The sequence below is a fragment of the Panicum virgatum genome, chromosome 4K (assembly GCF_016808335.1).
Source record: "Panicum virgatum strain AP13 chromosome 4K, P.virgatum_v5, whole genome shotgun sequence".
Taxonomy (NCBI): Eukaryota; Viridiplantae; Streptophyta; class Magnoliopsida; order Poales; family Poaceae; genus Panicum; species Panicum virgatum.
In genome coordinates, this window is record NC_053139.1 from 38,695,986 (window position 1) to 38,723,743 (window position 27,758).

At 42.8% G+C, this 27,758-nt stretch overlaps 1 protein-coding gene across 1 annotated transcript; it reads left to right on the forward strand.

The window, feature by feature from the left end:
- The first annotated feature begins 23,432 nt into the window (after positions 1-23,432).
- Positions 23,433-27,227, forward strand: LOC120703912 (zinc finger protein WIP2-like). Its single transcript, XM_039988115.1, has 3 exons — positions 23,433-24,211; positions 25,480-26,104; positions 26,969-27,227. The coding sequence occupies exons 1-2, from the start codon at positions 23,588-23,590 to the stop codon at positions 26,101-26,103; spliced, it is 1,248 nt and encodes a 415-aa protein (XP_039844049.1). The 5' UTR covers positions 23,433-23,587; the 3' UTR covers position 26,104; positions 26,969-27,227.
- Positions 27,228-27,758: the final 531 nt, after the last annotated feature.

Genomic DNA, 27,758 nt, shown 5'->3' on the forward strand with positions numbered 1-27,758 from the left:
AGTATTATATCGAGTCTCGTGAGCCGAATACAAGCAGGGCCTTGCTAATACATTACTCCCTCCGTCCTAGAAAGAATGCAACTCTCTTATGTTTATGTCGAGTCTCATGAGCTAATACATTACTCCCTCCGTCCTAGAAATAATGCAACTCTCACTTTCCGAAAAGAAGTCAAATAATTTCAAATTTGACCAAATTTATACAAAATAGCATTGACATTAACGTACAATCTCATCTGACTCATTGGTTTCATTACATCAAAATAGAGATCGATGGAAAATAATTGTACGCTACTAAAAAAATAGAAACCATCCCTGTGGATGTTTGAAGGAAAATCCCTCTACACACATACTCCATAATATAATTGAACTACAAATCTTTGGATAACGACCAATAATGGAATCGGTGCTTGAATTGAGCTAGTCCATCATCATCAGTCTGTCACTCTGCCCTACTTCTTCAGCTAACTCTCACAGCACTGCCGTGTAATTAACCTGTACTCGGCTGCTGGTCGTCTCATCTCATCTGGTGCTGAGCGATCACAATAATTCCAACTCCTGAACCTAAGGAGAGAGAGAGAGGAAAAAAAGCAACTCCGATCCGTCTCGTTGCAGCATGTGCACGCGAAGAGGGGGCATGCATGGAGGCTGCAGCTGATTGATGAGGCGAAGCCAGATGAAACCGAGACAGCATGGGTGCTAGCCCGGGCTACTGCAGCGGGCGCTGGTACGGCAACAGTGGCCTCGGCCATAAGATTCTTTTTGTATGGGAGGAGAGGACCACGGCGCCCCCGTCGTTCTCCATGGCCCCAGCTTGAAAGCATCGCATCGCTGCTATCTGTTCTGCTGTGTGTTCTCTCCGGCCAGCGTCCGTCGACGATGATGTCCTGATGCGTAGGCACGTTTTACTGCTGCCTGCTGGGTGCTGGCTCCCATGCTGCGAACTCCGAACCAACTGCAATTTCAGCTACGCATGCATTCACGTCTGCAGCACAGGACGGATCGCCACTGTGCGTCGTGGACGTGGACAGCGCTGTCTAAAGAGTCAGTTAAACAGCAGCGATTAGTAATAATACAGTACTCCCTCCGTCCTAAAAAAAATATAACCGGCCGGTTAATTCTAGTTTTATCGTAAGTTGAACTATTTTATGCTTGAACAAATATATACACGGAAATAATGAAGATCTATGATACTAAGTTAGTATGATAAGATAAGAACATACTGGATATATATTTTGACATAGGAAAAACTTAAAAGTAGATAGATGGATGGAGTAATTAGCTAGGTAGATACATGTGGAGCGTCTTTAATCAATTATCTATGATTCTTGATGGTTATTACATTGTGTGTTGATAGCAGCAACGACTACTTGCAATAAGCTAGCTAGAACCAGGTAGGGGCCGGGCCTCTGGCTCTGAGCATGGCCTGCAGTATGTTGCTGTTGTTGCAGCACGTACATACGTACAGCACTACAGCCACGCGATCAGCAATCTTGACGGTACAAATGTACACAAATTTATGTTGGTTGCTCAGAGATTGTTGCGCCCAAAACATTCCCCAAAATTCAGTGGTGTGGGGCTCCGGGGGATACTGTTGCTTCTTCATCATTCATGTAGGGACGAGTCATGGACTACATGTACTGGGCTGTAGAGACGTCCATGTTCGTATGTACGTGCATCATGGCCAGTAGCCCAGTAACCATTCATGTACATACCGTGTGGATTGCAAGATCGGGTACAGCATGGTCTGGTTGTGCGTTGTGCGATCAATGGCCATGTTTTTATGGCGATACTGACACTATATGGAAGAAATTGCAAGCCATCATAAACTCTGTTCTGCTGGCTGCTTCTCCAGCCAACCAACAGTATTTTTCTCTCACACCAAACCAGCACCAGCCAGTAGCCACCAGCTGCACCCAGCAGGCGAAACACAAGTGTAAATTCCTCAAGGCTCTCGAATATAATGTTGTATATATATTACCGCAAACTTCGTGTCACATTTTTTACATATGCAATGAATAATCGCCACAAAAGAGACTACCGATCATCCACCAACAACGTCGCCGAGTACGAGGACGACGAAATCTATATATCGACCTTCTTCCTTTGGTAATACACACCTAGAGCCACCACTTGGTAAGGCCAGAGGGGCCTTTGCTTGCAGCGAATGTGACGGTGATCAGGACTGCCGCTAGCTAGCTGCAGGCTGTCCCTGCATTGGTGCGAGCAAGCAGGGCTCTTCTCTGAATTTACTTCCATCGCCGTCGACGTGTACATCTGCCGTCGCCGAGCAGCGGGAGAACAGTGTCGCCATTGAATTCGGGCCACGCATCAAAGGTGAAAGAGAGAAGAAAGGGCCCATGATGATTATTCGCAGTACTTGATTGAGAGATGGCAGAAAAAGACTACGCATTCAGTTACAAGATCAGTACGTGGTAGCGAGCAGTTAGATCCAACACCTTTGCCATGATTATTCACAAGTAGTCTTTGGGTACAGGATCGATCGTCGCCGACCGGCCGTATCGAAAGGGCAAACCAAATTAACGGTGGCTAAATCTTGAGGCTAAAACGGGAAAGGAGAAAAGGCACAAAGCAAGCCATCCATGGAAAAGCAGCACGTTCATCGCTTTTGATCGACATACAAATCCTGAAGAGATCAGTAGTAGGATGGGATGCGTCGTCTGCATAGTCTAGCTGCGAGCGGTTTCATCTAGCATGGGGGAAGGATCTACCTGCAGCCAAAGGATAGACCCAGCAACCAAAAGAAATCGTCCACGTAAAAGGTACACCATTGATGGTCCGGGGAAGTTACACTGCAGAATTTGTCATGGGTCACTGTCTACAAAAAAGAAAATATACACATAGGTGTAGCCACGCCCATTTTAGGTAAATGCATTATTTACAAAAAAATAGAAAATCATACTTCCATGTTATTAGATTATCTATATACTTACAAATATTAATGCAGAATTATGTCACACTAGCATATCAACCGGTGCTCCCGCACGGGCCAATTAGAATTAATATAAAAATAAGAATTATAGCTAATAATTATGATTATCTACCTCACACCCTCTTTCATCTATTAAATATTCTAACACATACTCTAAAATACATATTTGTACGTTATTATTTAGTTGCAATAGATTTTATTTTGCATGACACCTCCACGTGTGTAGATATATATTTAATTGAACTATTTGTTTGTGAATTGATAATCTAGTCTCTTCCATCATATATGAATACATGGTGCCACATATCATTGGTAGTATTTTTATATAAATAATAATAATGATAGAAATAGTAATTTAGAATTTTATAGTGGTGCATTTTAATATTTTGTTATAATTATATAACTTAGATTCAAATTTAGGGATTAATTTAACTTTTAATAATGATATAATTAGATAATATATATGCAAATTTAGGGAGTTATTTGTATTATTTTTATAATGGCATAGGTGGGTAAGTTACACAATGATTACGGGGTACCTTATATTTTTTATATAGATGGATAATTAAGATACATATTTAAAGTGTTACTTTAGTCTATTTTCATAATAGCAGAGGTAGATAATTTATTAGAAAAGATAACAGATCCAATGATTATTTTAATTAATTAGAGTTGTCAGATTGATGACCGAATGTTTCTGATTTTGGTTAGAATTTCTCTATTTTTTAGAGTGACCACCTATGATTCTAGGTGGCTTCACGCGAGACTTCAAAAGGATTATCCAATTAGTAATAGTAAGATATGCATGTAAAGAGAAAAGTAAAGAATCGTTCTTTCCATAAAAGATATGCTTCACCTCGAGTGCACATGTGAAGGTATATTTGCATGCCTTCTTTAGCATTTACTCATATTTTAACATAATATGTACTATGCTGACCTAGGTATATGTGCGGTGAACGTGTGCGTTCACAAGGGTGAGTGGAGATGAGGGGTTTGCATCTTTATTGTGTTTTGTAGAAACATTGCACATGCCTTTATTGTGTATATTTAAAATACACTTAATCACCATAAAACAACATAAAATAATTGTTCATCATTAGAAAATATCTTAACTAGTTTTTCATCAACACAAATTAAAATAGCGGCTCATCACCATCTACCTACTTCATAGTTCATCATCACAAACTAAAATCATAATACCACAATTAGCCACTCGCTAACCAGGATCTAAATGAATTGTTCATAACACTGACGATTACCTCATTTATGATAGTATTACACCCTTGCTAGGGAGAGCAACAACGTCCTCACAATAATGATGATGCGAGACCAACCTTGCAGTGTATGCCACTACCACCCCGATGGGGGAGGGTGTCCACCATAGGGAAGTGGATAGAGGGAGTCCACGGCGAGGATGATACACCTCACACACCACCACAGTGCACCCTAACGCAACCATTGCTTCCTCTACTATCATGTGCCCTAGTGATTCTGCATCGACGCTCTCCTACTTTGTGCACTCTAGCGCCACAATGGTTTCATGCACATGGGAGTAGGAAGCTCATGAGAGAAGCGTGAAAACATGAAAGCTTCAAGTCCTTATTAGCAGAGATCAAACACACATCAACATCAGTGGGTCATGCCATAAGGCACAAGCAAGAGCATCTAATTATTTGGACCTCAAAACTGGACATGGATAGTTTTCCATTTTGATCCTACAAAACCCAGCATTGTCAATCTTCCAGTGTAGAGTTCAGATTTTAGACAACAAGCTGGAGGATGTGTGCTGTTGGAATATGGGGTAGCAAAAACAAAAATTTTCTACCACATAAACGGGATTACCGCAGTTCATCTGCGTGAATAGTAGCCAGGGTTAGGGTTTTTAGGCGCCCCCTCCTCTGTTTATATAGCCCCTTAGGTGGGCTGCCTTGGGCCCCACCTTGGGTGCTCCCTTTTGAGACTAAATGGCCCATTAATGCACCTAAGCCCAGTCTAATTCGGATCTCATCCTTATCATGCTTCTTTCCCTTAAGTGTGTGACCCTATGGGCTCACATGTGAATAGACATCGCCCGAGTACTCTTACTCGGCCCAATAGTAGACAGTGGTCTCTAGTAAGACATGTCAACTCCTATACGCACACAAAGATCATATCAGACGAGCCGCCACAATATCATATACATGCTGTTCCCTTTGCCTCACGATATTTGGTCTAGCTTAAAGCCGACCACTCTTTCTCGATCCTGTGATTCGGAATCCTTGGTTAACTCTTAAACCTAGCATGGACATGCATTTCCTGATCCGAATCACTCGAGGGGCCCAGAGATATCTCTCTCTTGTAGAGAGGGGCAAATCCCGTTTTGACCGACCATGTCTCACAGCATGCTTCTTGACAGACCCGAAAGCCACCTTTATAACTACCCAGTTACGGTGCAGTGTTTGATGGCTCCTAAGTAAGTCGGTTCACATCTTGAGTACATACGACGATCTCAGGTCTTAGGACACATCGTACATATTGTGTAATGAGAAGTCATCATCTCGTGTTAGGTCAGTTCAATCTCATGTCTCACATGAGCCCACATTATTAGTTTGTGTCGGTACCTCAAGACTGGGGTACCCCCTCTTGCTATGTCAAGACTCGTGTAGTTATATGTAACTACGCCATAAGGAGCTGAGCAGCCGGATCCCTGGGGTCCGGCTCCATCTCACCGGACCAACAGCCCCGGACCCGCTTCCCGCTCGGGACAGGTCCGGTGTCACCACGTGTTCTAGAGAAGGAAGCGCTCAGGGCCAAAACAGCCGGGGGCCCCGGACCCCCATATACTATCCTGACACCTCTCCGGGAGGGAACAGACACCCCGCCTGGGGGGTCCGAAGCCGCCACATGTCCGCAGGAGCAGGTACACATGTGGCCACCAAGCTCCCTCGGAAAGACTTGCCCACCTACCGCATTCAATGCGGGAGATGTTAAGTGCGCTCTGCCACAGCAGAGCCCGAGGAGACTTTTTGCCAGGCTGTACTATTGGTTGCGCGTTACCAAGGTGCACAGTACAGCCGCTGGAGCCACCCACGCCATTCACATCAGTCTGCTACGCCAGTTAGACACGACAGCTCGGCGACGGAGTATCATAACGCCTACGCGGTAGACCCAACAGTCTACGCCGCAACCTATACTGCCACAACGGGCGTCTCGTTGATGGGACAAGTGAAGACCCCCCTTTCGGTCAAAGAGTCTACAGTGCGATGAACCATATCCGGGAAGAGATTCTCAACCACTGTACCACCATTTATGTCTTTTTCGTAGTACACTATACATCTTTGTTGGGCCCACCTGTCGGGGTCCAACACCTGTGTACGCGCCTCCCTTGCGCTATAAAAGGGAGACGCCCGTTAGAAAAGGACTCAAGTCAAAAGAGAGACTTGGGGGCAGAGGATAGACTCATTCATACCTAGTGCAATACACCACACAGTGGATGTAGGGTATTATGCTCCGGCGGCCCGAACCACTCTAAATCCGTGTGTTCTTGCGTTCTTGCCCCGAAGCTAGATCGGCCTAATAGCTTAGCACTTCCCCGAGTACTCCCCCTCGGGGAATAGGCGGGTGCGTTCCGCCACCCGGCTGTGGGTACCCCCAAAAGCCCACGATAGTTTGACATCCCCATGTCCATGACTTGTAAAACATAGTCAATCAACTAATACATGTGGTAGTCTAATATTCATGTGTGTCCTCACAAGAACTCCGACGAGGAACACTTTAGAATATCAATACAAGTAAAGAGTTTCACAAATACTTCACATAAGCAATAATCAATACAAGTTGTCATCCATGTATATTCAAGAAACACTTTATTAATCATGAATACAAGGAAATATGATTGTCTCTAGGGCATATTTCCAACAGTCTCTTACTTGCACTAGAGTCAATCTAGAATGTATCTAATACCCATTGCTCTTGTGTGCCTCTCATGCTTGGGCTGTGGAAGGGGTTTTGTCAACGGATCTGAAATATTCAGGTCTGTGTGTATTTTGCATATCTTGATCTCACCCCGATCGATGAACTCTCGAATGAGATGAAATCGCCGCATAACGTGTTTACTCTTCTGATGATTCCTTGGCTCCTTGGCTTGCGCAATGACTCCACTATTGTCACAGTAGAGACCCAGCGGGTTAGAGGCATTAGGAAACACACCAAGCTCAATAAGGAACTTCCTTATCCAAACACCTTCCTTCGCAGCTTCCGAAGCTGAGATGTACTCGGCCTCTGTTGTAGAATCGGCCACCGTCTCCTGTTTGGAACTCTTCCAGCTAACAGCACCACCATTTATTGTGAACACGTAACCTGATTAGGACTTTGAATCATCTTTGTCAGTTTGGAAGCTAGCGTCGGTGTAACCCGTTACAACGAGCTCCTCTTCACCTCCATAGACTAGGAACACATCCTTAGTTCTTCTCAAGTACTTGAGGATATTTTTCACAGTTGTCTAGTGACTCTCACCCGGATCAGGCTGGTATCTTCTCGTAAAACTTAGAGCATAAGAAACATCTGGGTGTGTACTTATCATTGCATACATGATAGATCCAATTGCTGATGCATATGGAACTTTGTTCATGCGCTCTCGCTCATCAGTCGTCGTAGGACACTGAGTCTTGCTAAGATGTATGCCATGTGACATAGGCAAGAACCCTTTCTTTGCCTCTTTCATGTTGAACCGCTTCAACACTTTGTCAATGTAAGTATCTTGGCTTAATCCTATAAACCTCTTTGATCTATCTCTATAGATCTTGATGCCAGTATGTATGCTACTTCTCCTAAATCCTTCATCGAAAAACTATTTTTCAGTGAAGTCTTTACGGACTCAAGCATAGGAATATTATTTTCAATCAGTAGTATGTCATCTACATACAGGATTAGAAATGCAACATAACTCCCACTTTCCTTCTTGTAAACACAAGCTTCTTCTTCGTTTTTAATGAATCCAAACCCTTTGACTACTTCATCAAAACAAATATTCCAACTCCGAGATGCTTGCTTTCATCCATAAATGGATTTTTGAAGCTTGTATATCTTTCTAGAATTGGTCGGATCGACAAAACCCTCAAGCTGCATCATATACACATCCTCGGTCAAATTTCCATTAAGGAAAGCTGTTTTGACATCCATCTGCCATATTTCATAATCGAAATATGCAGTAATAGCTAGAATAATCCGAATAGATTTAAGCATCGCTACGGGCGAGAAAGTCTCGTCGTAGTCAACTCCTTGAACTTGTCGAAAACCTTTTGCGACAAGTCAAGCTTTATAAATGTGAACATTTCCATCCATATCCTTCTTCTTCTTATAGATCCATTAGCACTTTATGGTTCTCACACCATTAGGCGGGTCTATCAAGTTCCAAACTTGATTTTCTTTCATGGATTCTATTTCGGATTTCATGGCATCTTGCCATCTCTCAGAGTCAGGGTCTGTCATCGCCTCTGCATATGTCGCAGGCTCATCATTGTTCAACAATAATAATTCCCGCGCTGCGCGGAGCCTTGCTGACCTTCGTGGTTGCAGAGGTGCTTCTGTTGCCATAGGCATCTCAACTTGTTCAGCTACATTAGCGTCACTTGTAGAGTCTTGTCCTATTGGCTTATCTCGAACTTTTTCGAGTTGCACCGTTCTTCCACTTTTCTCTCATTTGAGAAACTCTTTCTCTAGAAAAACTCCGTTCCGAGCGACAAACACTTTGCCCTCGGATCGATTGTAGAAGTAATAACCTAAGGTCTCCTTTGGGTATCCCACGAATATGCACTTATCCGATTTGGGTGCAAGCTTGTCAGACTGGGGTCATTTGACAAATGCTTCACAACCCCAAATTTTTAGAAAAGACAAACTGGGAGACTTGCCAGTCCATATTTCATATGGTGTCTTGTCTATGAATTTTGACGGCACCCTGTTCAGTGTGAAAGCTGCTGTTTCTAGAACGTAACCCCAAAATGACAATGGTAATTCCGATTGGCTCATCATTGATCGAACCATATCCAACAGAGTTCGATTACGTCGCTCAGACACACCGTTTCTCTGAGGTGTTCCAGGCGGCGTAAGTTGTGGAACAATTCCGCAACTCTTTAGATGATTGCTAAACTCATGGCTTAGATATTCACCTCCACGATCAGATCGTAAAGCTTTAATTTTCTTGCCACACTGATTTTCAACTTCACTCTGAAATTCTTTGAATTTTTCAAAAGTTTCAGACTTATGCTTCATCAAGTAGACATAGCCATATCTACTCAAGTCATCAGCGAAAGTTATGACTTATTGGAATCCACCTCTAGCAATCGAGCTCATTGGTCCACATACATCAGTATGTATGAGTTCCAGTAAGTTTGATGCTCTCTCTGGAAAACATGTGAATAACGTCTTGGTCATCTTGCCTAGCAAACAAGCTTCGCATGTCTCGTATGACTCAAAATCAAACAAAGTTAGAAGTCCATCCGAATGGAGCTTCTTCATGCGTTTCTTGCTTATATGACCGAGACGACAATGCCACATGTAGGTAGGATTCAAATCAGCAAGCCGAGGCCTTTTAGCATTAATATTACAGATAGGTGAATCATCAAGATTTAAAACAAAAAGCCCATTCACAATGGACGCAAAAGCCACAAACATATTATTCTTAGAGATAGCACAACCATTGTTTTCACTCGCAAAAGAATAATCATCCTTCATCAAACATGAAGGAGACAGAATGTTTCGACTCAAACTAGGAACAAAGTAACAATTACTAAGCTCCAAGACAAATCCTGACGGTAGGTGAAGTTGCATCGTCCCGACGGCCACAGCAGCAACTCTTGCATTATTGCCGACGCGGAAGTCAACTTCTCCTCTTTCAACGCTTTTACTCTTTGTCATTCCCTGCATCGAATTGCATATATGAGCAACCGATCCGGTATCAAATACCCAAGAATTAACATAAGAGTCAGCGAGAAATATTTCTATAATATGAACAACAAGCGTACCCGAGGTGGAAGAACGGTTACAGTTCTTCAACGAGGCGAGGTACAGCTTGCAATTCCTCTTCCAGTGTCCCTTCTCGTGACAATAAAAGCACTCATTATCTGCAACTGGTCCAGGTTTAGCCTTGAGTATAGGGTTTGGCTGAGGGTTCGCAACCTTAGCTTGCCCTTCTTCTTCCAAGAAGAACCTTTCTTCTTGAAAGCAGGCTTGTTCTGGACAGCCATCACATGGCCGCCGCTTGTGCTCTTCTTGATGTCACTCTCTGCTGTCTTGAGCATTCCACAGAGTTCAGTCAGGCCCTTTTCAGCCCCATGCATATGGTAGTTCGAGATGAAATTCCCATAGCTTGGCGGTAAAGAGGCGAGAATGAAATCAGTGGCCAACTCTTGGCCAAGTGGGAAGCCCAGCTTCTCCAACCTCTGTGTGTAACCAACCATCTTGATTACATGCGGACCCACTGCAGCGCCTTCTGCCAGCTTGCTCTCGACAAAGGCCTTGGACACATTGAACCTTTCAGTCCTGGCCTGAGTTTGAAACATGTCCTGAAGCGCCACGATCATATCGTGTGGCTCATGGTTTGTCTCGAACTGCATCTGTATGTCAGGTTCCATGCAAGCGAGCATAAGGCAGCTTATTTCAAGGTTGCTGTCACAAGCCTTTCTGTAAGCAGTCTTTTTCTCAGCAGGTGCATCATCAGCAGGCTCTTCTGGTAATGGGGTATCTAGAATATCTTCCTTTTTCTCTGCCCTGAGAACAATTCTCAGGTTGCGGATCCAATCCGCATAGTTAGTCCCATTCAGTTTGTCCTTCTCAAGGACCGAACGCAATGAAAAGGATTGGGTGTTATTGCGGACCATGATCTACAACAAAATAATAATGCAAAATACTAAGACAAACATATTCATGATGGAGTAAACGACTTTAAGCAATTAATAGAATTTACTCCCACTAATATCAATATCCCTCTATTGATTCTTAGCAATTCAAGACCCACAACTATCAAGTCGACTAGTGAGCTTTAACATCACCGCTAGAAAACTAGATAGATCGATAAGCAACTCTTTGCTAATCATATCACATATGACTCTTGTTGTTGGGTGACATATCCATGTCTCGCTCCCAATCTTTATGCCCCTAGGTCCTTAACCGTTAAGATGACCTTGTCAAGCTAACCAATCCTTTATGCGTGCATGTATCCGATACAGCCTGTCTAGTCAAGGAAAACCAGTGGCGCCCTAATTTCATAGACCCACCACCAATCGTACAAGACATGTGACAGTGCAAGATTTAGTTGGTAGGGCATGATAGCTCGAAATTTGTGAGGGATCATTCTACTTCTACTCTGACGCACGTAGTAGTAAAACGTCAAAAACGGCAAGTACATAATTGTGAATCAGTATGACCCTTGTTCTTCTGGTGATCTCCATCTCCATAGAACTTGTTCGCCATGTAGATCTCCATCTTCATGGAACTTGTTCACCATGTTGATCTCCATCTCCATGTACATGTGCACCATTCTTCATGTGATGAAAACTCCAAGAACTAGAACTTACTATTACACCTAATAGCTAGTAAATAAAATTACATTCACGACTTGGATCATCACAGGTTGGCACGCAGGCCATTACATCAAATGCAACAATTCATATGGCTCTAGCCGAATTGTCATAATCACGACACGCAGGTCATGGAATAATTACACACATGCATCACATACACATAGGGGCCCTACCGATCACAAAACCTGTAAAACAGAGTTATGCGATTCCGACGTCCGAAATTAAAATGCCGAAAACTCTATCTTCTGGGCCGAATTTCGCAAATCTAAATTTCGCGAAAATAGAAATTCTATTCTGAACCAAGTATAACTTTTTCTGTAGATACAAATCGATATAAAATTCACCTAAATCCGAGTTCGTATGCAAAAGTTATGACTATTTTACTGTAAAACACGCTTTTGCCACAAAATGGATTTCACAGTAGATCCAATCTACTGCCCTATGCATCTCATGCATCTGGCTTATGCCCTAAGTTTTGATTCGACCAATCACATTGATCTCCAACCGCAGTGACCGGGTTTATGTGCATCACTTAACTCCGATGGCGGAAAACCGACCGGTAGGAGTATGTCGTTGCACAACCTTCGCAGCTAGTTTACGAAACTAGGTCATAGATTGATCTGAAACTACGCATATCTCCATATGCACATATCCAAATCTATAACGAGACATCTGATACCACTGTTGGAATATGGGGTAGCAAAAACAAAAATTTTCTACCACATAAACCAGGATTACCGCAGTTATCGATCACGGGATTACCACTAGACGCGCGGTTGCGGAACTTCTGTAGCGCGTCGGTGTAGTGTAGATGGAAGCCGGCAGTGCAGTTGCGTGAACCACCTCACGAACGGCTCGTCCTTGTGCAGCAAACGCAGCACCTCCACGAAATCCACAAGTACGGGAAGAAGCTTCGCACTCCAGATTGCTAGATCCGCGAGAACGAACTAGGGTTGTTTACAGGGAGGGGGGATACTGTAGCGCGCCGTTACCATCATGGTACTGTTCATCCGCGTGAATAGTGCCAAGGTTAGGGTTTTTAGGCGCCCCCTCCTCTATTTATATAGCCCCTTAGGTGGGCTGCCTTGGGACCCACCTTGGGTGCCCCCTTTTGGGCCTAAATGGCCCATTAGTGCACCTAAGCCCAGTCTAATTCGGATCTCATCCTTATCAGGCTTTTTTCCCTTAAGTGTGTGACCCTATGGGCTCACATGCGAATAGACATGGCCCGAGTACTCTTACTCGGCCCAATAGTAGACAGTGGCCTCTAGCAAGACATATCAACTCCTATGCGCACACAAAGATCATATCAGACGAGCCACCACAATATCATATACATGTTGTTCTGTTTGCCTCACGATATTTGGTCTAGCTTAAAGCCGTCCACTCTTTCTCGATCCTGTGATTCAGAATCCTTGGTTAACTCTTAACCCTAGCATGGCCATGCATTTTCTGATCCGAATCACTCGAGGGGCCCAGAGATATCTCTCTCTTGTAGAGAGGGGCAAATCCCGTCTTGACCGACCATGTCTCACAGCATGCTTCTTGACAGACCCGAAAGCCACCTTTATAACTACCCAGTTACGGTACAGCGTTTGATGGCTCCTAAGTAAGTCGGTTCACATCTTGAGTACATACGACGATCTCAGGTTTTAGGACACAGCGTACATATTGTGTAATGAGAACTCATCATCTCGTGTTGGGTCAGTTCAATCTCATGTCTCACATGAGCCCACATTATTAGTTTGACATCCCCATGTCCATAACTTGTGAAACGTAGTCAATCAACTAATACATGTGCTAGTCTAATATTTATGTGTGTCCTCACATGAACTCCGACTAGGAACACTTTAGAATATCAATACAAGTAAAGAGTTTCACAAATACTTCACATAAGCATTAATCAATACAAGTTGTCATCCATGGATATTCAAGGAACACTTTATTAATCATGAAGACAAGGAAATATGATTGTCTCTAGGGCATATTTCCAACATGTGCAACCATCGTGAACCATGAATCAAGACAAAATAAAATTGTGAAGGTACTAAGACACCAATGTCCAAAGAAGAAGTTTGACAGTTTTATCCTTGGGAGTATTTGGAGTGTGTGTTTCATGTAAGGTAATCTTGGGAATTATCCAAGTGGGTTTATCGTGGAGATGGCTGGTTGAAGACCAAGCAATTTTTTTGATGCCTTGGGCAGAGTCTTTCATTTGTGTAGTTGAGAGGCTAAGGTTAACGGGAAGGAAAACAGAGACATTTTGATCTAGCCTTTCGCCATTTTGTCATGTAATGTGTGAAGGAGTGGCTTGTAATACATCTTGAGCTTATCCAAAGATCATATTCATGAAAGATTGCCCTCTCCTTCTAATCTCAAATTTATTTTTTCACATTTTCAGTATGTCTTTGTGCTGCAATTTCAATTGAATTTGTAAAGACAAAATGGTGCTAGGATGATCGCAAACCGAATCACTTATAAGAGCCCCCTAGATTTGATGAGCTCTCTCTATGTTTGCTTAAATTTCAAGCTCAAAATTTTCATCTCAAGTTCATGCCATTTTGTATTCAAGAAATTTGTCTTTAAAAATTGGTACTTTTGGAAGACCTGCCAGGAAAATTTTTGTCATATTGTCTTAAGCCTATAGTAGTTAAAATTTCATCAAATTTCCGATAGGTTGCCTTTGCAATTTTAGAATTTTTTGACATTATTTTGAATTCCTAAACTTTATTTTTAGAAGTCATTTTGGAAGATCGATCCAGATATTGTCTCCAAAGTTTTGGGCCTTATTTGGAAGTTTATTTCAAAAGTTCGGTTCTCGGTCCGAAAGTTCTGGTGAACAGTAACTTCTTAGCTAGTGTCAACTTGGAATTTTTTATGGGTAGTGTTTTTCAGACAGTATGTCAGCTTGCTTTGCTTAGTTTGATTTCCACTTCGATTTCAAGTTTTATTTGCTAGCATCATTCCTAGATCCCGTGAGTTTGTTCTTCTATATATATTTCTAAAGCAAGCAACGAATCCTTCATGCGTTCTGTCAACTCCAATTTTTCGTTCGTCCTCAGGTGACTTGCTCGTGTCTGAGACTTGAGTTGGAGTCGAACATGGCCGCCGCACCGAGCTCTTGGCGCGCACGTCAAGGAGCGAGCTTGGCCCGTGCAGCAATAAAGCTGAGTCCGTGAGCGCGTGAACCTCCTACGCATCGGAAAAAATAGACATCCACTCAGCGTCCTATCTCCGCTCGGTATCTCTGTTCCTACCCTTGCCGTCACCGAGGTGCCCACTCCACCACCACTGTGGTGGTGGCGAGAAACCCTGACACCACAACACGCCGTGTCTAGCGTGTTATCAAAGGGGCAATTACATGCTCATGCTCAGCAAATCTAACTGCTGACTCCAATCTCCTTTGTGCTACTCACGATTTTGCTTGCATGGCGTGGTGTTAGTTCTACGTTGTTGCTCGGTGGTCATTGCTACGCCTGCTACTGTATGCACTTTAATAAGCTTGATTTCTGCACGAGAGCTTCAAATCTAAGTATTTTGGAAATAGTTGATGTGAATTAAATATTAGGCTATCACCTATGTTTCAGGGCATGTCTATTGAGGAGGGGCATGTGAAGTTTTTTCCCCATTGCAACCCAATGTTTCTAGCCCGTCAATCCGAATCCTAATCGGAGTCCGGACAAATCAATCTGAATTCTAATTGAAATTGGACAAATCAATCTGAATCTCAATCGGAACACGAACAATATAATCAATGTCTCATACAATCACGACAGGGCTTATACATGAAGTGAATGAACACAAAGTTGATAGTATTAAGTAGGTCTGTTATATTATCCATAGCAACGCACGGGCTCTATACTAGTAATTATAATGTGAACTTAACGGTTGCTAGCAGAGAGACCTCATTGGTAAATTTTAGATGCAGGCCAAAGTTTTTGTGAAGAATTTTTGTTGACTCCATCCCATTCACCAGTGCGATTGTCCATCCATCTATTGCTTGGCACGTGTATGTGTAGTTATCATTCACGCAAACCCATGTGTATCATGAAGAAAACAACAAAATTGTCACTGCACCTTACAGTACTTGAACCTGACGGTGACATTATGTAGGCAAAGGACTATATTATAGAGCACATTGCTATAATGGTTTAAGTATCGATCCCCAATGCCATTTGTATGTATTCAAAAGGAAAAGAACATGCATATATATCATTATATAAGGACAAACACAGAGCTATTCTTTGCTTGTCATGTTCCTTCTAAATTAAAAGGGACCAAAAAAAATTACATGGAGAGGTAATTATACACGTTTTTTTTAGTTTCGGAGAAGAGTGTGTGAGAGAAAATATAAACTCATATACTGTATGTCAATAGCTAGCGCGAAGACTCAGGATCCGCTGATCATCAGCAGCAGTATCCATGTAGTAACACATTTGTTTATGAATTTTGAGAAGCACCAGCCACCACATGCGTAGGACAAAATAGCCCTTTGTCCAGTCCCAAACTTAAAGTTAAATTTATCCCTTTTGTCGCACGCACTGACCATCATATCCCTTTTCTCGGATGAGAGAGAGAGAGATGGCCAGATCGATCGGTTGGGCTCCACCTCCATGGCAGCGTAGATAGATGAAGCAGGTAGCTAGCGTAGCGCGCGCAGCAGCAGCATAGCACGGATGGGATGAACAGCGGAAGAGGGCGAGCCGTCCCAATCGAGCCCATCAATGCGTGCTCGATGGATCTGATCGATCGAGCATAATCTATCTATCTATCTATGTATGGGTGTATTTAGATCCAAAAAAAACTCCAAACTTTCAATCACATCGAAATCACATCAAAACATTAAATATAGCAAATGACCCATGCATAGAGTACTAAATATAGGTAATAAAAAAACTAATTGCATAATTTTGATGTACGTTGCGAGACGAATCTTTTGAGCCTAGTTAAGTCATGGTATGACAATATTTACTACAAACAAATGAAATATACTACAATGTGCTACAGTGTCCGATGTGATTTTTTCTACCCGTTTTCCAAGTATCTAAACACAGCCTATCTATCGAACCAAGTAGTCTGCCTCTTCCCTTTCCCCGCCCTGCGCCCGCGCTGTTCCGCATTGACGCCCGCCACTGTTCATCTAGTCTGCCTCCCATTATACCTTTAACCTTGCTTGTCGGTTCCAAGTTACTGTGCACCATTACGCTGCGCTTCATTACCCTCTCGCAGTACACAGGGCGTGCTAGCTGTCCTCTCTCTCTGCGTATATAGCCCTGCAATGCATACACGGCGAGATCAGTGATTACTCAACGGTATATATAGTAATACTACTACTAGTATTGCACAATGCATATATGTATATGAATATAAATCTATGCTGTATATCAGAAGCAAATCAGTCTTTTCGTGCAACCGTGCAAACTTCTAATCTGGACCGCAGGATCAACATCTAAGTGGTAATGGGGGATTGAATAATTTTACACTTAACCACGCATCCCCTTGGATGTTGATCCCGTGGTTCAGATTAGAAGTTTGTACGGTTGCACGAAGAGGTCGGTTTACATCTGATAACGTTGCCTTACGTATATGCATATATACTATATTTATATTTATGATATATATTACCCATTGCTAAATTAACATGGCAAGCATTAAGCAAGCAACCTTGTGGTATGATCTATGATGTGTACAGCCGGCCGGCCATCACAGCCAGCAAGGGCCAAGGAGAAACAAACAGCACAGCAGCAGACTGCAGGAGGGCAACACTGTTTGGCATTAATTCAAAGGCCAAGGGGGGGCCGGTAAAACCAAAAAACCTACTGTGGAAGCCTAGCTAGGGTTTACCCTGCATCTGCATTGCCTCCCCCATGAATGGAACCATGGGCCCACCAGGCTGAGCCACCCATGGGCCTGCACGGGGGCCCAATGTGTAGTCGCCTGTCGTTTGGGCTCGGTTAGGTCTAGCATGCATGCTCGGGTGTCGTCGCTGGGTACGTGTGCCTTTTGCTTCTCTTCTTCTGGTTCCGAGTTGAGTTGGTCATCAGCTTCGTTGTCGCCTACTGTTCATCTGAGTCAGAGAAATCAACACACGCCAGCTCTTTTGCTGCTAGAACTGATTTTTTTAGGGCATTCATATTCGCTGATAAACTACTTTAAGGATCGACCTTTATTGTTTATAGAGCCTGAGCAACATTAGCTTAATCATGAAGTATCAAACCTCAAAGATCCCCACGACGAAATTTATGGGGAAAAAAATCCTCTGAAATAAAACGACGCTTATCGGAACATCTATATCTTGGTTCCCATATATACAGCCTTAAATTCAAACCAACTTGACGAAATGACAACATTTAAAAGTTAACTGGGCATGGTTAGAGCAACTCCAACAGATTAATCTTCTCATTTCCTCTTTCTCACCATATAGAGAAATCTCATTTCTCAATTTCAACATATATGAAAGAAGTGCTCCAGCAAATTGATTTTCCCCCCTTTATATATGGAAAGGGAGATGTGATGTCTCCCCTTTCTATTGGGGATTGGAGAGAAATTATTGGGGATTGAGAAAAAATAAAGGGAAAAGGGAGATGGAAAATCAATCTGTTAGAGTAGGTTTTTTCAACATCAATCCCCTATATTGAGAAAAAGTGGAAAGGGGAAAGGAGAAGATCAATCTGTTGGAGTTGCTCTAAGCCCAACTAATTAATAACAGGATGAGCTGAGACCATGTCAGAACATACCTTTGACCCACTCGTACGGCGCCAGGCTACTTCAACACTACAGAGTGACGACCTTGTCACATGTGGACGCTTTCAAGGGAAATAAATAAATTTAAAATTGATTCTCCAAATAATGGCGCGCCAACCCGTTGACATTTAGAGTCCAAAACCCTATTATCTTTGTTATTACTTGACAGTGATGATTCCATTGTTTACTATCTGGAGATTTATTGATGAGTTAAATCTATTTTATAGCACGCCCTGAGCGCGCTCGCATACTTTAGCTATATAAGATTTGATCAACTCCCATGGGAACCAAGATAAAGATGTTCTGTATATATGGACTGGGTGATGTGTCACATCTAGAAGAACAGTTTGTACTTACCTACTAATATCAATATAGTTACAGTATCACATATGAGGTAACCAACAGTTTAACACAGTCAATGAAGATTCAGGAACGGTGGTCAATTCAACATGCGATATATATAGCTAGCATGACCGCCGCAGCTGGCCGGCCGGGGGATATCTGGTAGGTACACATTAGGTAGATTTTGTGAAATCCTAAAGAAGAAGCTGTAGGTTACTACATCAGGGCAGCATGATCTATATCTGACTAAGAATGTTTAATTATTTGTAAGCTATAGTCCTGATGACTACTAGGATTATTTGAGATCAAGTCAAGTTTATGACTTTATGTGACGGGTATATGTATGTAAAACATCCGGTGCCTGATAGAGATAGAGGCATACGCACGCACGCACGGGCCCGCATGTTGGTGCACCGACAATGCATACTCATGGCACTGGAGACTTTTCTGCCCCCCGTTTTTTTTGTATGACTAGTTCGCCACCATGTCCAGCATTTTGTTGCCTAGCTAGCTCACGTTGGTGTGACTAAATTTCGAATCAAGTTTTAGGTTTCAAAGATCCACTCCGATCCGATCCACGACGTGTTCATCTCTCTCTCTCTCTCTCTGTGTACATACATGTGTATATATATATACACATGTTCAATTTAAAGTGGGGTTGGCTAGCTAGGTTCAGTTATCATTTTCCCATTGAACAGGAAGTCTCCTATGAAAGTAGGAGAGGGACACCATCAGTAATTAACTATCAGCACGAACATCACGCAAAAGCGCTAGATTTCTTTCGGTCTAAAAGAAACAAGATTTCGGGAGCCCCCTTGCACTTCCACTCTTTCTTTGAGCCGTTCACCGTACTTTATTTTCTGTGGAGAATTTTAACTCCATCATTTTCTATGTTTCTTGTTCTCATCAGCATATTCCAGTGGGCATCCCACTGGTGTGTCCCCCCCCCCCCCCTCTTTCCCGTTTCATGCGTCAAAATAGGCCCTCAATTTTTTTTACTTTACTTCATGCTTTACCACTCATGTTTTTTCAAACATCACCACATTGTAGTGCTACTTCCTCCGTCCCAGAATATAGCTATGCTTAGACTTTAAAGTACAATATTTTCAATTTTAACTACAAATAGAAAAATAATCATAGAGGCTAATAACATTGAAATTATGTTCATAGATTTATTGTGAAACCAACTATTATAACATGTAATAATATTTTGTGTTTGAAATAATTTATTTTTAGAGATATTGTTGGTCAAAGTTAAAAAAATATGACTTTAAAAAGTCTAAATGTAGCTATATTCTGGGGGTGGAGGGAGTTTTTTTTTATAGAAATTTTACAATGGTTGAAAAAAATAGGAGCCGTCCATTTGATAAAACTCCACGGTGGTGAAGGTAGGAAGTACCCAGAAATACCTAGAGTAAAGTACCTGGTATTTACAAAATGTGGGACCAAATACTAATTTAATTTAATTTTTATAAATATTTTCCATAGATCAATGGCTAGAAAAAATTTAAGATAAAAGTACATGAAAGTACCCTTTGGTACTTTATAATCATTGTAAAAGAGCTTTTTTTTACGTAACGAGAAATTAATTGAGGCATGTGTTATTGGTGCTATGGCTGACCTAGTAGGAGGTTCGGAGAATCGAAGAGATGGCGGTCAATTGTCAATCTTCTAGTACCTCGTCCACTACCAGCAGTGTATGCTAACATGCTATGTACGTGTCACTACGCAACCAACATCTCACAGTCACTAGCTAATTATTGTATTCCCATTGATAAATAATAATGTCACCTTCTTGACCTGTTTCATCAATACCCTTTTTATGATATGTTTTTTTTTGAAGAAAACCTTTTTATGATATGGTTCGCCACAAACCTTAGTGCCTGAAGTAAAAAAAAAACTTTATTTGAAATCTTTGGGTGTAGATAGTGTTTACAGGATTTACAGTAGAAGTATATATAGACGTATATATAGTGAGGTTAATTTGCACGCGGCAAAGAGTGGCACGTCCAAAGTGAATATCGCAGGGGTCGAGCAGGGCAACCCCCCACCCCCACTAAGGAAACATGCATGTGTGCATCTTTTTGTGCTGTCAAAACCCAAACCCAAACTAATATATACACGGAAGAAATCTTAGCAACTCAACCAAAAAGGGGCTAGTAGCTATCTAACGAGACATTGAAACAAATAAAGTGAAATGCGTAAAGAGATAAAAGGGACCAAAATTTAACATGTGCAAGATCATATATATCAGTCACCAATTCAAGATTATTCATGGCTGAAAATATAGATTTACAGTAAGACAGGGTATCGATAAAAACGAAAAAAAAATGTTTTAGCAATCAAAGGTATCTGGGAAACATAGCACGATCGAAAGTCCCTTTCGCCACTGTCCACACCACTTGTCTGCTATCCTTGGCACTACTCGACCGTCCTCCTTGCAACATCAAACTCTTTGTATATTGCAAGTGCCGACATGCCTTTACCCCCATTATCTTTTCCAATTTAAAATTGATATCGAGGCGGATAATAAAAAACAATAATATTTTCTAGGCTTTTGTTATTTACATTTAGGGTCATCATAAGGAAAATGCCACTATTAAATTAATTTATTCTAAAAGTTACTTTTATATATGGTTATTGCAACTGAATAAAAACTTGAGCTTTGTTACAATGATTGTAAAGTATCGATTGGGTACTTTCAAATACTTTTGCCTTGATTTTTTTTCTGGCCGTTGATTAATGCAAGGTATTTATAAAAATTAAATTAGTATCCGATCACATTTTTTGGTACTTGGTCCCACATTTTTTATCACCAGATACTTTAGTCTAGGTACTTCATACTTTGACCACCGTATGATTCTATTAGATGGACAACTCTTATTTTTTCAATCATCATAAAAATTCTCTAAAAACTTTTGAGAAACAAAATAAGTGCTTAACTAACATAGTTCAGATTGATATCCATTCACCCCCAACCTGCGCTTAAACACTTCGATATGACAAATTAGGTCTTGTTTAGTTCGAAATTTTTTTTGGGTTTTGGCACTGTAGCACTTTTCGTTGTTATTTGGTAATTAATGTCCAATTATAGACTAATTAGGCTTAAAATATTCGTCTCGTGCTAATCAGTTAGATTGTATAATTAGTTATTTTTTTCAACTACATTTAATACTCCATGCATATGTCCAAAAATTCGATGTGACAGGTACTGTAGGAAATTTTTTTGGAACTAAACAGGGCCGTATTCCGTGCTTATGCATGGCTCGCCCCTATTGAACTGAACATTATGTTTCAACACAAATTAATCAATACTACATGGATTTCTGACTGCTAACAGTTAGTTGCACATGCAAGAAACTTAAATTTAATTACTGTTAAAATTCTTGCAAATATTTGGCCAAATAATGTAGCCAAAGGCGGCACCGGTCAAGAGGTCCCACGCACCAGTCAAAGCAAGAATTTGCCATGCGCTAGCTAGTGGCAATCCAAGTACAACTTCCAACCACAGGTTAGTTTGCACTAGAAAAAAATATTCTGCGGGGTGCACGCTGCTACCTGAAGCCAAAGGCCTGTCTCAGGCTGTGGCAACAGGCAGCCCGCCTGTCAAGGTGAACTAGTATTTATATATTAACCAAAATAAAGAGAACAGGACTTGTAGACACTCAAATTAAGTACACAAACAAGCAAAGCAATTAACAACCACAGTGATTATTTAACCACCAAGGCAATCTATGACTTAACTTGCAAAAGCTGCTGCCCAAAAAGGTCAGCTTTGGTATCCCACTACACAAAGCAAAAGTGGCCTATCTAGACAATATACATGATGCATACATGTAGTATCGTCACAACTTGTTTCCCCTTCATCACTCCTTTTTCTATCTTTATTATTATTTATTTATTTACTTATTAATTTATTTATGACAGCACGCCATAATTCGTATGATTTTTAATTCGTATCATATACTTCGAATATAGGTTTTTTACTTTCGTGAATAATGGTCAAAGTGTGTGCCGTGTCGTCGATGTCCAAAACATCGCTCTTCTGAAAGTGGGCCCAATCTGTGTTACTTAGTAGCCTCCTTGCTGACTCCATCTTCTCGTCTGAAACTCTCTCTCTCTCTCTCTCTCTCTCTCTCTCTCTCTCTCTCTCTCTCTCTCTCTAGGTGGGACACAGCAACATGCATGTAACGGTAGCATGATGCATGCGAGCTTGTCATGGTGCCACATCATCTAGCCTATCTTCTTCTCTGTGATTATCTCTGTTTGAGCTTGTTTAGGACTTGATGCATGCATGTGCACGTTATAGTACTACCCGTCTAACTTATTGCTTTGTCGCGGTGCAAATTTTAGTGATTGGTATGATTACACACTTGAATATTTTTTCCATCTTGCCATTTTCACTACGCATGCATAGGATGACTTGGTGTTGGTGTATTTTTTTAATTTGGTACTATATCTATAGCTAAATTTTACAGGAGTTCATGCATGTTTGTTTCAACGTCCGTGTGGTGTAAGTTTTGTCTTTGGTCAATGAATTATTGCAGGGAGAATATTTGGTTCCCATGCTGATGCTTCCATGGGAATTGAAGAATTCATGCTTCCAAGTCCCAAGGTTTTTCACCATGCATTTACTACTGAGTACAGCATCCTGATTCATCAGTGTGAGCTCCTCAAACCTTTGGTTTTGTTCCTACTCGCCATCAACCTTGATCGATCTTTTTCTCTCTCTGCTGTCAGCCAGGTGCGATCACTGATCTTTCTCTCTCTAGAGAACTTCCCTTTCATCCACGCTACAACCTCATTTACACCTTTAGGGCTGCAAGCACACGCCTCTCTCTCTCTCTCTCTCTCTCTCTCTCTCTCCATGTAGCTAGTAAGTGTACAGCAGCGGCTGCAGCCCCTTCTCTCTCTATAATAGTTCCTCCTCTCCCTCCCATCCACACCTCTTCTTCTCTATCTTCAGCTCCACTCCAGTCCAGCTGCCTCCACCATGGGAGACCCCTACACCAATTTCCTCAGAGGCTACTACTCCTCCCACTTCCCTCCCTCCAACCCTCCCTCCTTCCCCACCAGCGGCAGCTACGCCTCCTCCTACCTCCACCCGCCTCCCCCCTCCCCTCCCATCAGGGAAGCCCTCCCGCTCCTCAGCACCCTCACGCCATCGTCGTCGTCGGCGGCCACCAACCACCAGCAGCACCACGACGACGTCGCCGCCCGAGATCACAAGGCCGCCTGCAGGCGCGCCGCCTCCTGCAGCGGCCAAGACGACACGGCCGATCAGGCCTCCGGGGAGGTCACCGTGGCCTTGCACATCGGCCTGCCCAGCCCCGGCCCCTCCGAGTCCGCGGCGGGCGGCAGCGAGAGCCGAGAACCGGCGGCGGAAGGGAGCAGCAGCCTGCAGCAGCCAGGGGACGGCCATGAAGGAGGAGGGGACGAGGAGGACGGCGACGACGCGGAGGACGCCGCCATGGCGGTCGGCTGCGCGTCCATCGGCATCGGGAGGCTGACGAAAGGGCAGTACTGGATCCCCACCCCGTCGCAGATCCTCATTGGGCCCACCCAGTTCTCCTGCCCCGTCTGCTACAAGACCTTCAACCGATACAACAACATGCAGGTCTGCTCATCGGCATCGATCTATCTGCTGTTCTTGCTCTCTGCCTGATTCTGATCGATCTGCTGGGTTTCGTTCTTGTTCATCATGATTGCCATCACCTGCACGATGATCATCCACTATATATCTTGGTGTTTTATTTGATCCGTCTGAATTTCTTCTCTGATTATTTTCTTTGTGTTTGCACGCGTGCTTCATGGATTAGACCATGAGAGAATTGCATGCATCGATCAGAAGAGAAGCTTACGACTTTCGTGTGTGCCGTGGAGTGGTGGATCTAGGAGGGAGTGCCGCTGCTGTAGGAGTACTACACCTGCAGCTTTCTCTGATCCCTTCCCTCTGATCCGGTGTACGGTGTGAGCCATATCTTTGATTTGATTGAACCGAGCAGGAGCAGCGGCGGCAGAGGGTCATGCAGTAATGGCTGCCGTGCCGAACGGCCATTGACATGGGGACGAACTCTGAGCCTGAAGCTATTGCTACCTAGTATAGTGTTCTTGGAGTCTGCGCTCATGGCGCCTTTTCAATTCGCGTCGCAGCGTGTGAGGACGCAGAGACCAGGCCGCAGAGAGAAAGAGGTGAGAGAGAGAGAGAGAGAGAGAGATCTGGGAAGAAAGATCTGGCAAAAAGGCATCTTTTCTTTCGCCGATCAGTTCCTTCAGGCTTACACAGATGTGCATCTCAAGCAACAAATAAACGCTTCTGTCTGCCTCTCTCTAAAATTCTCCCCCTCTCTGAAATTCTCCCTCCTCTCACACTCTCTCTCTAAAGTTCTCTCCCTCGGCTGCAGCGCAACAACAAACCCCACCACGAGCAGTGCCCCTCAGTGTTGCACAGTCCCTTTGCTCAGACCCCTTCCGTAACATCCCTTTTGCTTGCTCGATTCATCAATCGCCTGCCCCTCTCTCTCTCTTCGAGGGATGCAAGTGGGTCCACATATAGATTAAATTTTCATAGATTATTGCGGCAACCCATTTAATTAAGTCTATATGTAGATTTTGCGGGCTGCCGCTTGCATCCCTTCTCTCTCATAGATTGACGCATCTATGAGTGTAAACGTACTCGCTCCAAGGTAGCCATGCTAGTACTTGAGTAGCCTCAGCCAGTGTTATTCAACAAATTGTCCAATTGTCCATGCTGCTTGCAGCTACCCTAGCATGGAACTCGATCGATGATCATTCATGTCGATCATTCATGCTGATGGAGTAGTACAGTACTGATGGGTATTAACTAACTAACTAATTCTAATTGCATATATCATGTATATGCAGATGCACATGTGGGGCCACGGGTCCCAGTACCGCAAGGGCCCCGAGTCGCTGCGCGGCACGCAGCCGACGGCGATGCTCCGGCTGCCGTGCTACTGCTGCGCGGCGGGGTGCCGGAACCACATCGACCACCCGCGGGCGCGCCCCCTCAAGGACTTCCGCACCCTGCAGACGCACTACCGCCGCAAGCACGGCATCAAGCCCTTCATGTGCCGCAAGTGCAGCAAGGCCTTCGCCGTCCGCGGCGACTGGCGCACCCACGAGAAGAACTGCGGCAAGTTCTGGTACTGCGCCTGCGGCTCCGACTTCAAGCACAAGCGCTCGCTCAAGGACCACATCCGGGCCTTCGGCAGGGGCCACGCCGCATGCGGGATCGACTGCTTCGACGACGGCCTCGACGACGACGACGGCGACGGCCGAGACGACCGCGACCCGTCCATCTCGTCGGAGGTCATCGACCACGCCGCCGGTGGTGGCGGTACTGCTGCTGCTGCCAACCGTAGCAACACTGCGGCTAGCGCCGCCGCTACTGCCACCGGCGCCGCCAGCAGCTCTTACCGCCACCGCCACTGGAAGCCGCCGCCGCCGCCGCCGCCGCCGTCGAGAGGCTCCGGCGGGCTGCTATAGGGTGAGTACGCACGTACGGTACAACAATATCGTGGGTCGTCCATCTGATCTACTGTAGCCAGATGCAAACGTATACTAGCTACTTGTGCGTGTAACAACAGCCGTCTGATGTGCGTGTGTTGCCGGGGAGCTAGACAGCTGATTTAATTAGTAGCAAGGGTTTCCGGCCATTAATCAATCGATGAACTGAACATACACATGATATATATATATATATATATATATATATATATATATATATATATATATATATATATTAAGCATGAAGCAGGAAGGGTTGATGTGTGTGAATGGTTAATTAAGGTTCTAATCCTCTCAGCTGGGGGTAGCCCGTAGCCTAGCTAGCTAGCTTCATTGTATGTGTGTAGACTCTCCATATCTCTGGTACATTGTGAACACGGTGAAATATACAGGTTGTCAATGTTAATAACTTAACTTGAGGTAATAACAATAATCGTGCACCATATTCATGCATATGCATGCAAGTGGTGATGAAGACACATTTTTCTTCTTTTAATTGTTTTATTTAACATGTTAATTTGGGGTGTCATGCATGGTACATATTGTGTTGTGAAGTTATTGGGAAGAATGGATCCTTATTTATCATACTATTTTCTTTATAGATGAAGTGTTTTGGTTTCATTGGGGGATATATATATATATATATATATATATATATATATATATATATATATATATATATATATATATATATTGCGGTATGTGATGGATTGGTTATTTTAAATTGTAGCAAATTAATTTCTTTATATTTTTACTTCTTTTCCTATGTCGGAACAATTGAACGCATATATACCAGATATAAAGCAAGATGTTAATTTGAGGTTTTGTTTGTAAATTCGTGCAGATAGAAGATAGTTTTAACCTGTGCATGACTACAAAGCGTGAACCAGTTTGGTCCCTGGAACACTAAAGTTTATACCATGGTCATTTTGATGTAATTACATAAATTTGCTGAAAATTATATATGTCATTTCTGCTTCGTTGAGAGGAATTATACAGGACAACAAACGTTTGTGTCTGCTCCCACGCATCATTGTTGTCTTGAGTTTATGTGCTCATTTTTTTTCTTAAGAAAAGTAATTGGTTTTCAATGCCTTTGAGAATATATTTCTATTGAGCACATGAAACTACATACGTTTGGTAGAGTCCATAAATATTTTGAACATGCTATTATTTTTTCCAGGTTTTCAACAAACAAATTAGGATGCACATTGGCTTTTTTGGGACATCAAAATGGAAATTGATTTTTTGAAGTTTTCTTCTAGGTCATATCAGTATCCAGAACTACTAATTTTACCTGCTGTTTGGAGAATTTAAAAAAAAAACAGACTTTGGAGCGCACAAAGATAAGGAGATTTTTAATATTATATTTCTACAAATCATAACCAACCATTCCTTTATTACCAATACCCTGCAAAGTGTAAGTTTTTTGTCTCGCCGTGGTAGGTTTTTCTTGCGGCAAGTCAGGGGTGAACTAATTTCTACATATATATCCGCTTAAATTTATTAAAAATTAATAATATGCCTGTAGTTAAAATTGTATTGAGATTTGATTTTTTTTTAAAAAAAGAATTTTTTACAACGACTGAAAAATGAGAGAAAAAGGTTTGCTGAAGTTACATAAGGAGAAAGCA